Source organism: Schistocerca nitens, chromosome 2 (genome assembly GCF_023898315.1).
Source record: "Schistocerca nitens isolate TAMUIC-IGC-003100 chromosome 2, iqSchNite1.1, whole genome shotgun sequence".
NCBI lineage: Eukaryota > Metazoa > Arthropoda > Insecta > Orthoptera > Acrididae > Schistocerca > Schistocerca nitens.
In genome coordinates, this window is record NC_064615.1 from 150,523,093 (window position 1) to 150,539,443 (window position 16,351).

The 16,351-nt window shown below is 38.4% G+C and overlaps 1 protein-coding gene across 1 annotated transcript in view; it reads left to right on the top strand.

Moving 5' to 3' along the window:
* LOC126235848 (brefeldin A-inhibited guanine nucleotide-exchange protein 3) overlaps positions 1-16,351 on the top strand; it is a 327,111-nt gene that overhangs the window by 234,299 nt on the left and 76,461 nt on the right. Inside the window, exons 17-18 of the mRNA XM_049944714.1 lie at positions 4,139-4,360; positions 7,595-7,862. Coding sequence (XP_049800671.1) covers positions 4,139-4,360; positions 7,595-7,862 — 490 coding nt within the window. The remainder of the gene's footprint in view (positions 1-4,138; positions 4,361-7,594; positions 7,863-16,351) is intronic.

Genomic DNA, 16,351 nt, shown 5'->3' on the forward strand with positions numbered 1-16,351 from the left:
CCAAATCTGCTGATAAATTTTTATAATTTTACTGTGTTACTGTTGACAGAGATTCTAATATGTTCCTGAAAATATGTATCAGACTGTTCTTATTCAGTATACTTGAGACTTAATTTTCTTTTAAAATACAACAAAAGGTATTGATTAATATCCCCATGTAGAGATGACATTCCATCAGAATTGTTGAGATCCTTGAGAGACCCAACTGTGAAAAAACTATTCCACATGGTGTGCAAGATACAAGGGACAGATGAAACACTCTCAGACTTCAAGAAGAAAGTAATAATTCCAATTCTGTAGAAGGCATGTGCTAAAAGGTGTGAATACTACCAAACCATCAGTTTAATATGACATGGTTCCAAAAATCTTCCACAAAATGTTTACTGAAGAATGGAAAAGCTGATAGAAACCAACTTTGGGGAAGATCAGTTTGAGTTTTGGAGAAATCACATGCAAAGAAATACTTACCCCATGGCTTACCTTAGAAGATAGGTTAAACAAAGGTAAACCAACATTTGTAGATTATAGAGAGCTTTTGAAAATGTTGCTGAATACGTCTTCGAAATATTGAAGGTAGCAGGGATAAAATATAGGGTATGAGAGTTATCTAGCTTTTGAAAATGTTGCTGAATACGTCTTCAGAATATTGAAGGTAGCAGGGATAAAATATAGGGTATGAGAGTTATCTAAAACTTGTGCAGGAACCAGACTACAGCTGTAGAGACAAATGACATGAAATGGAAGTCGTAGTTGAAAAGGAAGTGAGATGGAGTTATAGTTGTAGCTTCTCAGAAAATATTTACATTTGATACTGTTGAGATCCCTCATGAAACATGGGTCTTACTATGGTGTGGTGCCTTGCATACCTCAGTGATACAGATAGCCATACCGTAGGTACTAAAACAACAGAGGAGTATCTGTTGAGAGGCCACACAAAAATGTGGTTCCTGAAGAGGGGCAGCAGCCTTTTCAGTAGTTGCAGGGGCAACAGTCTGGATGATTGACTGATCTGACTCGTAATATCCACCAACATGGCCTTGCTATGCTGGTACTATGAACAGTTAAAAACAAGGTGAAGCTACAGCCATTATTTCTCCTGAGAGCATGCAGCCCTACTATGTGCTCAAAGTAGCATGGAGAGCTGCATCAAACCTGTCTCTGGACTGAAGACTGCAACAATAACAACACCACGTGATCTAACAATGTATGCTTGGTACACCATGCAGTGTGGGTAATTTAAATCTGAGCCATCAAATATGCTGTACATTGAGCAAGCTGTGAGGGAAACAAAGGAGAAGTTTGGAGTGGGGATTACACAGAACTGGAGAGACTTACACATGATAGACGAGTGTGGATTACTGCATAAAGCCAAATTAGTGGTTTGTTGATGACCTTGTAACTCTGTCAGACGCAGCAATGGACATGGAAGAGTGATTGAACACAATGGATAGCCTCTTGAAAAGAGATTACAACTTGAACATTAACAAAAATAAAATGAGGGCAATAAAATGTAGTCAAAAAAAGCAGGTTATACTAAGGGCATTAGATTAAGGAATGAGACACTAAAAGTTTTAATACCAAAACAACGAAAATTGCCAAAGTGGAAGAATATAAAATTCAGAGTGGCAGTATCAAGGAAAGCATTTCTAAAAAGAAACATGTGCTAGCATCAAATATAAAGTGTTGGAAATGCTCATCCAAGAAATTTTGTTTGTAGTGTAGCCTTGTGTGGAAGTAAAAGATAGGCAATTAAAGAGAACAGAAAAGAAGAGAATAGAAGCTTTTGAAATGTGGTTCTTCAGAAAAATGTTGAATATTAAAAGAGTAGATTGAGTAACTTAGGAGGAGGTAGTACTAAAAAAGAAAATTTAAGGGACTACCTGACTAAAGAAAGGACCGATTAATAAGATTCATCCTGAGGCATCAAGGAATCATTTTATAATGTAGGGAAGTGTGTGTGTGTGTGGGGGGGGGGGGGGGGGGGGGGGGGGGGGGGGGGGGGGGGGGGGGGGGGGGGGGGGGGGGGGGGGGGGGGGGGGGGGGGGGGGGGGGGGGGTGGAGTGTGGAGGGAGACCAAGGCTCCAGTACAGTAAGCGGTTTCAAATGCATGCTGGTTGTAGTAGTTATGCAGAGCTGGAGAGGCTTACACAGGATAGACAAGTGTGGAGAACTGCATAAACCCATCTTCAGACTCAAAACCACAGTAACATAAAGGGTGAACCCGAACACAGACAGAACTTTGGAGATTGTTCAGGAACATATTTGAATATTTTCATATAAGGAATATGAGGGTATTAATGCAGAGTAATGATATAATTATTAATTCAGTTTGGGATCCCACTTAGTTTTCCTTCTGTAGGTTGTGAAAAAGACTATGATTTGTGATCACCAAAAAGTACAACTCAAAAAACAGACTAAAGAAACTACTCTCAAATGCAAAACTACTGTGATGTGATTGCCATTGTCACCGGAATAGTTTAGGGTAATGTCTTAGTGCCAATCCTCTGCTGAATTCAGTTAACCTGTTCACAAGATATCTATTAGCTAACTCTTCAGGTTGGGAAGGGAGTGAGACAGGGTTGTAGCCTATCCCTGATGTTATTCAATCTGTATATTGAGCAAGCAATAAATGAAACAAAAGAAAAGTTCAGAGTAGGTATTAAAATCCGTGGAGAAGATATAAAAACTTTGAGGTTCGCCGATGACATTGAAATTCTGTCAGAGACGGCAAAGGACTTGGAAGAGCAGTTGAACGGAATGGAGGATAATGGAATGTAGTCTTGAAAGGGGTTATAAGATGAACATCAACAAAAGCAAAATGAGGATAATGGAATGTAGTCAAATTAAGTCGGGAGATGCTGAGGGTATTAGATTAGGAAATGAGACACTTAAAGTAGTAAAGGAGTTTTGCTATTTGGGGAGCAAAATAACTGATGATGGTCAAAGTAGAGAGGATATAAAATGTAGACTGGCAATGGCAAGGAAAGCGTTTCTGAAGAAGAAAAATTTGTTAACATCGAGTGTAGATTTAAGTGTCAGGAAGTCATTTTTGAAAGTATTTGTATGGAGTGTTGCCATGTATTGAAGTGAAACGTGGATGATAAATAGTTTAGACAAGAAGAGAATAGAAGCTTTCGAAATGTGGTGCTACAGAAGAATGCTGAAGATAAGGTGGGTAGATCATGTAACTAATGAGGAGATATTGAATAGGATTGGGGAGAAGAGGGGCTTGTGGCTCAACTTGACTAGAAGAAGGGATCAGTTGGTAGGACATGTTCTGAGACATCGAGGGATCACTAATTTAGTATTGGGGGCAGCGTGGAGGGTAAAAATCGTAGAGGGAGACCAAGAGATGAATATACTAAGCAGATTCAGAAGGATGTAGGCTGCAGTAGGTACTGGGAGATGAAGAAGCTTGCACAGGATAGAGTAGCATGGAGAGCTGCATCAAACCAGTCTCAGGACTGAGGACCACAACAACAACAACAACAACAACAACAACTCTTCAGCAGTAAACGTATTCATACTGCTTTGTATCTCTGATAGTGTGCCACTAACACTGTCAGAAAAACAAAACTGCAACAGAACCAACCAGTACTGACTGCTAGTTTGAGGGTGAAGAAAAAGTGGACATTGCTATTCGCAACAGTAAGTACCATGATTAAAAGGTAGAAGTTTAGTTTCAAACAAGACACATGCAGCATACTATTGACAATTGCAGTGTTGTGCAGAGATACAGAGACAAATGTAGGTTAGAAATCAAACTACCTGTAATTATTATCCTGTAGAAACCCCAGGTCTCTTATACCAAAATACTCAGAAAATACCCCCGAACAACCTTTAAATTGTTGTCATCGAAGTTCAGGCTCATCCTGAATCAAATGCATGATCATTTTTATGATGAAGAAATTATAAATCTATTACAAATTCAATAATCTCTTTAAGTCTTTAATGTTTTTATTTCCCCATACTATGTGTGTGTGTGTGTGTGTGTGTGTGTGTGTGTGTGTGTGAGAGAGAGAGAGAGAGAGAGAGAGAGAGAGAGAGAGATTTGTCATGTGGTGGTCCTTTGTGAAAAGTGTCATGCACAAAGGGTACAAACTTCTGCTTTACATAATGTAAAATTTTCATTTTTTAGGTCTAAAACTTTCTCGCCGTGTCCTCAGCTGTGTTTGGGACTCTATGCTTGCTGTGCTGTCAGCTGCATTAGGTGAAGATGGAGTACCACTGGGTGTAACTTCAAGTCTAGCTCTTTTATTGGGCTCAGAAGGAGCTCGGGAAGAGCACCGTCGAGCACGAGACAGTGTTATCTCGAGCCTTGAAGGACTTCACAAGGCAGCAAGGCTCAGCAATATCTTAGGTCAGTATGAAATATAATTTTTTTTCTATTCCAGTGTCAGTAATTACAGTATAAACAAAGTTATTTCAGAATATTCACTACTAACAGATATCTTTCCTAGTAAGAACTTTCATTAAAGCATATGTTAAGATGATGAAGAATCAGACTTTTCACTAGAATTTCACATTATTATTTATTTCTTTTAGTTTAAGGAACCCAGGATTGACAGTAAAATTCTAAAAATTAGGTAGGGGATGCTGAGTAGCAGATAGCCACAATAAAAAGACTGTCACAAATATAGCTTTCAGCCAGTAAGACCATCGTCAGTTAGTTATGTGTTCCATTGATCAATAGCACAGAAAAACTGTTACATGTGGAACGTGTCAAATGCACAAGAAATGCACACAGGGAACAAGTTTTTTAACATTATAGTGTTATACCTAAATATGTCTATTATCTATCCCATTCCCTTAAATGGCACAAAATGCATATATTATATCTCCAGATTTATTTACTCATTTTCAAGAATTCATCTATGGTATTGAAGGAGTTGTCAAGGAGGTATGATTTCAATTTGTTTTTGAAACTATTACTGCTGTCTGTCAGACATTTTATTTCATCTGGTAATTTATCAAAAAGTTTTATAGCAGCATGTTTTACCCCTTTCTGTGCCAAAGATAGGTTAAATAAAGAATAGTGTAGGTCTTTCTTTTTTCTGGTATTGTAATCATGAATGTTGCTGTTGATTTTAAACTGGTCCATGTTGTTGAGAAAAAATTTCATTACTGAGTAAATGTACTGTGAAACAGTTGTAAGAATTCCTAACCTTTTAAACAGTTACCTAGAAGATGTGCGACTGTGAACCCCACACGTTATTCTAACTACTTTCTTTTGAGCAGTGAATACATTTTGCCTAAGTGTTGAGTTGCCCCAGAATATTATTCCATATGACACCAGAGAGTGGTAGTATGCAAAGTATGTTAGCTTACTAATTTCTACATGCTCAAAATTGACAATTATTCTTGATTGCAAAAGTTTCTGAACCTAGTCGCTTTAGGAGATCCAAAATATGACTTTTCCAATTAAGATTCTCCTCTATATGTACACCCAGAAACTTAGCATGCTCTACCCTGGCTACTGCCTTCTGTTGATGTGTTACATTTGTTGAAGGAACTGCACTTTTTGCAGCAGAAAATTGGATGTACTGTGTTTTTTCAAAGTTTAGAGCAAGCCCATTTGCAGAAAACCAATTGATAACTTTTCCAAAGACCTTATTTGTATCATTTTCTATCGGACTTTCTTTTACTGGATTAATAATTATGCTTGTATCATCAGCAAATGGTGTCAGTTCTTAGACGACAGACACACACATACACACTCATGCAGTTGCAACTCACACACATTTGATTGCAGTCTCAGGCAACTGAGGCCACACACAGAGTGGCCTCAGTTGCCTGAGACTGCAGTCATGTATGTGGGGGTTGCATTTATGTGAGTGTGTATGTGTGTGTCTGTCTTCTAATTTTGACAAAGGCCTTACTGGCCAAAAGCTATATTTGTGACACTCTTTTTATTGTACCTATCTGCAACTCAGCATCTCCCCTATATGGTGAGTTGCAACTTTCCTTTTCATAATATTGTTACATTCCATCTTGGATTTTCCATTGTTTGTAAAATTAGGTAGGAAGATTCAAAAGAAGATGCAGGTCTGTGGTGCTCTCCCAAGGAAACTGAAACTGATGTTAATGCCAAATCTGTACTCTGGAAGAACCATGTAATGGATGAGAGAGGTGCTTTACTGGAAAACAGTTCCTGAATTGTATCATCGAGTGCTAAACAAGTTGGTCAAGTGTCAGTGTACTATAATTGAGGAGGATCAGAAGCAAACATAGATGCATCTTTGGCAGACTGTCATGCTGTTGACAATGTATTTTTGTGGACTGCACAGATAATATGACAACAAGCAACCACAATCTGGTACTCACTCTTCTGAAGGCCGGAAGTACAGAAATGAGTAAACCCTGCACACAGAAACTAATTTATGACATCGGGAAAATGAATTGAAATCTATTCAGAGTGAATTTCAATATTCAGATGCTTGAAGGTATGAGTTACAATGCAGACAAAAGAACCATCGATGTACTCAAGAAAAATATATGTCCCCTTAAAATTTGCGAATGTTTGTATAGTTTTTTTCCCTTACTTTGCATGATGTGTATTAACGACCTGGCAAGCAACGTTAATAGGACCCACAGGCTTTTTCGCTGATTATACAGCTACCTTTGATGAAGTACTGCCTGAAAGAAGCTGCACAAATGTTCATTTAGTGATGAGATTTCAAAGTGGTGCAAAGATACCTACTTTAATTCTTCAGAAATGTAAATGCACAGTATGCTAAAACATAATTTCCTCTGACTAAAATATTAATGAGACACAATTGAAGCCAGTCAACTCAAACAAATACTTCAAAGTAACAATTTATGTGGGTAAAGCTGGTGGCAGACGTCAGTTCACTGGTAGTTCACTGGGAAAATGCAGTCAGTCTGCATTGGTGATTGCTCACAGTGACCCCATTGTAGAATATTGCTTAAATGTGTGTGTGTGTGTGTGTGTGTGTGTGTGTGTGTGTGTGTGTGTGGTCCATACTAAATTCAACTAACTGGGAATATTGGGAAGTATATATATATAAAAAGACGGGAGGGGCAAACAGTGACATATTTGTTTCACCAATGGGAGAGTGTTATGTTTATGCTGAAAAACCTGATGACAGTACTCAGCTATCCTGTGAAAGCCTACTTACAAAATTTCAAGAACCAGTATTTAGTGAAGAATCTTAAGAATATACTACACTCCCCTATGTATCATCATGCACAAACCTATTTCAGCAGTCATTCTTCCCGCACTCCGTATGTAACTGTGAACATAACATGTGTACAGTTGGAAGCACCCTCCGCCCAGGCATTTCACACAGTGATTTTGGAGAGTATGAATATTCATAGATGTTGATTTCCATGTGGTTATTTTGGATGTCCAGTCCCTTCTCCCTCCCCCTCCACACTTCTCAGTTGCCTCAGCTCCAGAAGTTCCATTTTACATTCCAATAGTATCTTTAATAGTTTCGCATGTTGTAGGTGTTTTACAATGGACACAACAAAGAACATAGTCTGCAAAATTTACTATGGGCTGTCGGTGTAATATATTGCACTTCTTTTCAGATCTGCCGTAATATTGCTATTTTTGCCTTCACTGTTACAGGCCTTCAGAACCGATGTGGAAGTGTATTTGGACTTCTGGCAGAAGCATCGTGCCCAACTGTGGTTGGGGATATAAGTGCAGGAACAACAGCACAGGCTGGACTTGGACAAGTGAGGCGTCATTTACGGAGGCCACGTGATGTTCTACGTCTTCTTCAGGGTTGGCCAGAGAAACTTCATACATCACACGCTCTCAGTATGGATGTCCTTCTTGGTCGAGGTCTTGAACTTGGGAGCCACAGCCCTGACTGTTGGCCACATGTGTTCCGGTAAATGTAATTTTATTGTCCTAACAAGACTTTTCATGCATATGTACTATTTGTCAGCTGTTTACAGGCCACTCTCGTCCCTAGATTTGAATAAGTGGAAGTGTGAATGCTACGAGCTGCTTGTGTTTTGTACCTAATCATTGAAAATTTAAGAGATCAAACTATGTAACAGAAATAGAAATTACTGGTTGGAACGGTATGTAAAATAAGGAAAAGGCAACCATTCTCCTGTAGGGCTATGTGTGGAGTGTAGAAACACATAACAGGGAACACTATTCACACTAACTTCTAAGCTCTTGCTCTTTTTATAGTTAAATTACACACATTCACACACATTTCCTCACAGACAACAAAATTCACACTTCCCTGACCACCAAAGAGACTCTTGTCATGGCCATGGGAATGTGTTATGTGCCTGCATGAGAATTTGTGTACTTTATACACTTTTACAAGAAAAGCAGCAAGAGCTCGAAAGCTAGTGGGAATAGGGTTTCCTGTTAGGTGTTGCTATGCCCCACACATTAGTCTGGTATAGGCGAGTGGTTGCCTTTCCCTTATTTCATTTAGCGATAAAACTATAACACATATAGTCACACTGCAGAAGCCTTTGTTTGAATTGCCTTTAAAAAAAAAAAAAATTGTTCTGTTCTCTTTGGGCCCTTTGTTGGCATATCTTGTGAGGTACAATGTTTCATGCAGCTTTTTCTTTTCGTTGTTGTTGTTGTTGTTGTTGTTGTTGTGGTCTTCAGTCCTGAGACTGGTTTTGATGCAGCTCTCCATGCTACCCTATCCTGTGCAAGTTTCTTCATCTCCCAGTACCTACTGCAACCTACATCCTTCTGAAACTGCTTAGTGTATTCATCTCTTGGTCTCCCTATACGATTTTTACCCTCCACGCTGCCCTCCAATGCTAAATTTGTGATCACTTGATGCCTCAGAACATGTCCTACCAACCGATCCCTTCTTCTCGTCAAGTTGTGCCACAAACTCCTCTTCTCCCCAATTCTATTCAATACCTCCTCATTAGTTATGTGATCTACCCATCTATTCTTCAGCATTCTTCTGTAGCACCACATTTCGAAAGCTTCTATTCTCTTCTTGTCCAAACTATTTATTGTCCATGTTTCACTTCCATACATGGCTACACTCCATACAAATACTTTCAGAAACGACTTCCTGACACTTAAATCTATACTCGATGTTAACAAATTTCTCTTCTTCAGAAATGATTTCCTTGCCATTGCCAGTCTACATTTTATATCCTCTCTACTTCGACCATCATCAGTTATTTTGCTCCCCAAATAGCAAAACTCCTTTACTACTTTAGGTGTCTCATTTCCTAATCTAATTCCCTCAGCATCACCCGACTTAATTCGACTTCATTCCATGATCCTCGTTTAGCTTTTGTTGAAGTTCATCTTATATTCTCCTTTCAAGACAATGTCCATTCTGCTGAACTGTTCTTCCAAGTCCTTTGCTGTCTCTGACAGATTTACAATGTCATCGGCGAACCTCAAAGTTTTTATTTCTTCTCCATGGATTTTAATACCGACTCCGAATTTTTCTTTTGTTTCCTTTACTGCTTGCTCAATATACAGATTGAATAACATTGGGGAGAGGCTACAACCCTGTCTCACTCCCTTCCCAACCACTGCTTCCTTTTCATGCCCCTCGACTCTTATAACTGCCATCTGGTTTCTGTACAAATTGTAAATAGCCTTTCGCCCCCTGTATTTTACCCCTGCCACCTATAGAATTTGGAAGAGAGTATTCCAGTCAACAATGTCAAAAGCTTACTCTAAGTCTACAAATGCTAGAAACGTAGGTTTGCCTTTCCTTAATCTTTCTTCTAAGATAAGTCGTAAGGTCAGTATTGCCTCACGTGTTCCAATATTTCCACGGAATCCAAACTGATCTTCCCCAAGATCCGCTTCTACCAGTTTTTCCATTCGTCTGTAAAGAATTCGTGTTAGTATTTTGCAGCTGTGACTTATTAAACAGATAGTTCGGTAATTTTCACAGCTGTCAACACCTGCTTTCTTTGGGATTGGAATTATTATATTCTTCTTGAAGTCTGAGGGTATTTCACCTGTCTCATACATCTTGCTCACCAGATGGTAGAGTTTTGTCAGGACTGGCTCTCCCAAGGCCGTCAGTAGTTCTAGTGGAATGTTGTCTACTCCCAGGGCCATGTTTCGGCTCAGGTCTTTCAATGCTCTGTCAAACTCTTCACGCAGTATCGCATCTCCCATTTCATCTTCATTTACATTCTCTTCCATTTCTATAATATTGTCCTCAAGTACATCGCCCTTGTATAGACCCTCTATATACTCCTTCCATCTTTCTGCTTTCCCTTGTTTGGTTAGAACTTGGTTTCCATCTGAGCTCTTGATATTCATACAAGTGGTTCTCTTTTCTCCAAAGGTCTCTTTAATTTTCCTGTAGGCAGTATCTATCTTACCCCTAGTGAGACAAGCCTCTACATCCTTACATTTGTCCTCTAGCCATACCTGCTTAGCCATTTTGCACTTCCTGTCGATCTCATTTTTGAGACGTTTGTATTCCTTTTTGCCTGCTTCATTTACTGCATTTTTATATTTTCTCCTTTCATCAATTAAATTCAATATCTCTCCTGTTACCCAAGGATTTCTACTAGCCCTCGTCTTTTTACCAACATGATCCTCTGCTGCCTTCACTACTTCATCCCTCAGAGCTACCCATTCTTCTTCTACTGTACTTCTTTCCCCCACTACTGTCAATTGTTCCCTTATGCTTTCCTTGAAACTCTGTACAACCTCTGGTTTAGTCAGCTTATCCAGGTCCCATCTCCTTAAATTCCCACCTTTTTGCAGTTTCTTCAATTTTAATCTGCAGTTCATAACCAGTAGATTGTGGTCAGAGTCCACATCTGCCCCTGGAAATGTCTTACAATTTAAAACCTGGTTCCTAAATCTCTGTCTTACCATTATGTAATCTATCTGATACCTTTTAGTATCTCCGGGATTCTTCCATGTATACAACTTTCTTTTATGATTCTTGAACCAAGTGTTAGCTATGATTAAGTTATGCTCAGTGCAAAATTCTACCAGACGGCGTCCTCTTTCATTTCTTAGCCCCAATCCATATTCACCTACTATGTTTCCTTCTCTCCCTTTTCCTACACTCGAATTCCAGTCACCCATGACTATTAAATTTTCGTCTCCCTTCACTATCTGAATAATTTCTTTTATCTCATCATAAATTTCATCAATTTCTTCATCATCTGCAGAGCTAGTTGGCATACAAACTTGTACTACTAGGCGTGGACTTCATCTCTATCTTGGCCACAATAATGCGTTCACTATGTTGTTTGTAGTAGCTTACCCGCAAGCCTATTGTTTTATTCATTATTATACCTACTCCTGCATTACCTGTATTCGATTTTGTATTTATAACCCTGTATTCACCTGACCAAAAGTCTTGTTCGTCCTGCCACCGAACTTCACTAATTCCCACTATATCTAACTTTATTCTATCCATTCCCCTTTTTAAATTTTCTAACCTACCTGCCCGATTAAGGGATCTGACATTCCACGCTCCGATCCGTAGAATGCCAGTTTTCTTTCTCCTGATAACGACGTCCTCTTGAGTAGTCCCCGCCCGGAGACCCGAATGGGGGACTATTTTACCTCCGGAATATTTTACCCAAGAGGACGCCATCATCATTTAACCATACAGTAAAGCTGCATGCCCTCGGGAAAAATTACGGCTGTAGTTTCCCCTTGCTTTCAGCCGTTCGCAGTACCAGCACAGCAAGGCCGTTTTGGTTATTGTTACAAGGCCAGATCAGTCAATCATCCAGACTGTTGCCCCTGCAACTACTGAAAAGGCTGCTACCCCTCTTCAGGAACCATACGTTTGTCTGGCCTCTCAACAGATACCCCTCCGTTGTGGTTGCACCTACGGTACGGCCATCTGTATTGCTGAGGCACGCAAGCCTCCCCACCAACGGCAAGGTCCATGGTTCATGGGGGAGGTTTTTCTTTTCATGTGCAGCATTTCTTTCTCAGTTTCTTTTTGTACCATATTTTGCATTTTTGTATTGATAGTTCACTAATTTGAATTTCAGATTACAAATATAGAGGCTAAGTGGTCACTCTCTAGCATGTTACAGAATTTCCTCTCTCATTACAGTAGGATCTTTCTTTTGTGTGTGTGCTTATTGATGATTCAATTTTCCCTCTCACTTTAACATTCACCTGCAGTAGTAAAGGTAATGGCTTATTATCTCTGATAGATCGATGCATGATGAGTTCGTAAAAGATATGCAGTTAAGTTCTGACACTTTCAGCTAGTGATAATCCTTTGACCATGCAAAACATTAAGCTGTCTGTATTACCGTTTAGCCTTTTATTAGTTATTGCATTAGATGTATTCAAAATATGAGGTTCAGTGCAGGATTGAAATGCAGAACCTAAAACATAGCAATACCAGAGAAGGAAAGTTGCTACTCACCATATAACAGAGATGTTGAGTTGCGATAGGCACAACAAAAAGATTCACACAATTATAGCTTTCGGCCATTAAGGCCTTTATCAGCAGTAGACTCACATACACACAAGCACACACACACTCATGCAAACGCAACTTGCACACATGTCTGCAGTCTCAGAGAACCTAAAACATACATGTATTTGGAATCATTTGAAGAAACATGGCAAAAAATGTTTGCATACAAATACCTGCTTGTAAGGAATTTGGCAATGAGCATAATAGAAGACAGTGTTACAAAATATTATGCTGTGAGGTTTACTTTAAATGCAAATACACTGTATGTTGAGAGTATCACAAGTCATTCCTGAATTTCAGGAAACCTGCACAACTTCAATAAAGCAATACAAATTTGAGAACTGTTGTAAACTATGAATTAGAGTCCAAGTCTCTACTAGAAAATCATCTTTTGTGCAATTGCTACAGCTATTCCTATGGCCACCTTTTCTAGAGGTTGTGTGTTTTTACATTTTGTAAAAGTTTGTGTTAAATTCGTTCACTGTTTAAATAAACACTATTCCTTTAGTTTCAAACCATTACCATTTTTCACTGAAAGGTTAAAAAGCAACAGACTATAGGCCCATTCCAACCAATTTGCCAATATTACACACAACAATGGTTACTTGAAACAAAGGAAACTGTGTATCTCTGTTACTCCATGAAAGTTCACATCAAGACATAAATAAAGAACAGTGACATTATGAGTTCCTTCTGCACTAATTCATGTCCAGTAATTGAAAAAATAAAAGAGAGAGAAAATTGCGATACGTCGCAGTTAGCTATAAAAGCTTACTTCCAACACAGGCAAGTGTGGAAGTGCGTAACAGGAGAGACCACAAATGATATTTAATCATAAACACTGAAAGTGTTGAAATAACCTTGTTAGCTGGTCCTTATATTTAAGTGCTTTTTCGTAACACTTTAAAACTGTGAAAGAGGTGTGAGGGAAATTAAAACAAGCTATCAGAACTCTGAACTTTACCATAGAATAGGATTGCTGAGAACAGTCTTAACATAAAGATTGGAGAACTGTTCACCCATGGAAGAATATGTGTAGAGAATAATTTCAATGTAAAACAAATTAAATTATCTTAATTTCAAAGTGAGAGATGAGTGGATAGGATGCATTTTATATGCAGGCTACTTAATGAATAAAAATCAATGATTATGGGTTTAATGAACTGCAAGAGGCCAATAATGAGAGATTCCACAAAAACATAAATCACTACAGGAAGTAAAGGATAATGCATGTGACAATTTAAGTTTTAATTATACAGCTCTTCAAGCAAATAAAAAGAACAACTTCAATAACTTAGAGGTCCAAAATGTTACAACCGCAAAAAATATGGGAACATACCAGCATCAGCTAAAGGTATGTCAACTTTGAAGCACTCACAGGCAGAGAGAAGACATCATCAGTGATAAGATCCATTACAACTGTAAAATTTTTTGTTTCCTAAAATGAAAACACAACCTGGTGATGTCCCATCATCAGGTGCATCTGCAAAGTTATAAATACTGATGCCTGCCCAAATGGTTAGCATAAAAAAAAACCAACAGAATTTATACTAAAATTCTTAAGAAGAAAAAAAATCATGAACATATATAAAATGTGAGCCCAAAAAAGATGAATAGCAGAGGGGAAATTAGGTTAAAAATGGTGCACCCCTGCTATTTGGCACAAAACAGCAAACCCTCTCAGTTGCTAGTCTTGCCAGAAAGCTTCTCTCAGGACCTACATAAAAAGGCATTAGTTCACAAATTAAAAGAGCAGAACCACTGTAAATAAAGTGAAAATATAAATTGATGTACAACTCATCATCCTATAATCCCCATTTGAAAACTTACAAAGGTGCGGGTGCAAGGGTGTGCCATACATAGATCTGCAAAAAGTTAGATAAGCGGTCTTTCAAACACCGAAACAAGCAGAAAAGTGGTTTAGAGTCTGTTCACCTGCAGGTATGTATGAATACATAATGTAGCCCCTAAGTAAAGGTTACAACTTACCAATGCTGCATACATACCTATCAGGCCTGTGCCAAGCACACATCAAAGTTGAAATGCCAGTGGTAGAGGCCGTATAGCCATAACACAAGTGAGCACACTACTCGTGCCAGGTGACATTTGAATTCTGTGGTATTATAACCATTATTATCAGATCTAAGAACTCACAAACTAGCATCAACTTCAGTGAAAGCTAACTTCCCTCATGTCGCAGAGAGTCATTAATATTACAGATAACGGTGTGTGGCATAGACCCATTACAAACCAACAAATGCAGCCAAAACCAAGTAAATGGACATAATTCCTGTAATGCCCATCGAGAACTCAATGTAGCACACTATGAGAGCTATAATGCAAATTGTTGCTAATTTATACTCGTACAGAACTGTTGACAAGCTAAAGCAAATGGAACAAACATATAAGACTCTTTATAGCCTGCCAACAATATAGATGAAGCAGCTAACGAATAATAGCAATATAGATAACAGTAACAATAGCCATTACAATAAAAACCAAAATAAAAGATTTTTAAGGAGTCCTGCTCACAGAAACAGTAGCTACATCAATAACAACCAAAATGAAAACCAGATAATAAAAATAACTTATGAAAATCAAAGCATAAAATATTAGTATTGCTTTGATTTTTATCAGTGATTTTCATTATCTGGTTTTTATTTTGGTTTTTATTGATGTAGCTATTGTTGCTGTGAGCAGTATTCTGCAAAAATCATTTATTTTGGTTTTTATTGTAGTGGCTATTGTTACTGTGATCAGTACTGATGTAATTTGTTAGCTGCTTCATTTGTATCGTTGGTAGGCTATAAAGTTACAAAGTGGAATTTGCTTTAGTGTATCGGCAGTTCTGAATGAATAAAAATTAGTGACAATTTGGATTATGCCCTCATAGTGTGCTACACGAGTTCTTGAGTGGCAGTATAGGAATTATGCCCATTCACCTCATTTTGGCTCCATTTGTTGGTCTGTAATGGGTTTATGACACACACTGTAATCTGTAATGTTAGCAGCTTCCTGCTGCATGAATGAAATTAGCTTTCATGAAGTTGATGGTAGCCTGTGAGTTCTTGGACCTGATAATAATAGTTATAAAATCTCAGATTTTGACCATCGGTTGGTGTGAGCAGTGCACTTATTTATGTTATGGCTGTATGGCCTCTCCCACTGGCATTGTAACTTTGGTGTGTGCTTGGCACAGGCCTGATAGGTGTGCATCACAATCTTTACTCATGGGTCACACTGTGTATTCACAAATGCCTGCAGGTGCAATGACTATAAACCCCCTTTTTGTTTGTTTCAGTGTTTGAAAGAATGTCTGTCTAACTTTATAAAGACCCATGTTTGGCATGCCTTTAAGCCCACACCATTGTAAGATTTGGAATGGGGCATTTAATACTTCGTATTTTCATTTTATTTACAGTGGTTCTGGTTTTTTGATTTGGAGACCCATGTCTTTTTACGGTCCTTCTCTGTCAGAGGCTTTCTGGCAGGTGTAGCAATTGAGAGGGTTTCTAGTTTTATGCAATGTACCTGGGATGCACTATTTTAGCCTAATTTAACCTCTGTTACATGACTTTTATGGATTCACATTTTATGTATGTACGTGTGGTTTTTTTCTTGATAATTTTAGTATAAGTAGTTCTTTTAATGCTAATAATTTGGAAAGGCATAGTTACATATTTATAACTTTGCAGATGCACCTGAAGATGGGACTTAGGTCCCAATACCAGTTTGCACTTTAATTTTAGCAAATAAAAAAAATTACAACTGTGGTGAATCCTGTCATTGATGATGAACATCAACAGCTGTAGATTCCCATCAAGAGAAACATGAGAGAGAAGGTAGTTTACATCCTTTATATGGTGGCTGTGTAAGTTTTTTATTCTTGCCAAATGTTTTTTCCTAATTCTTAGTATGTGGTCAACTACTTATGTATCACC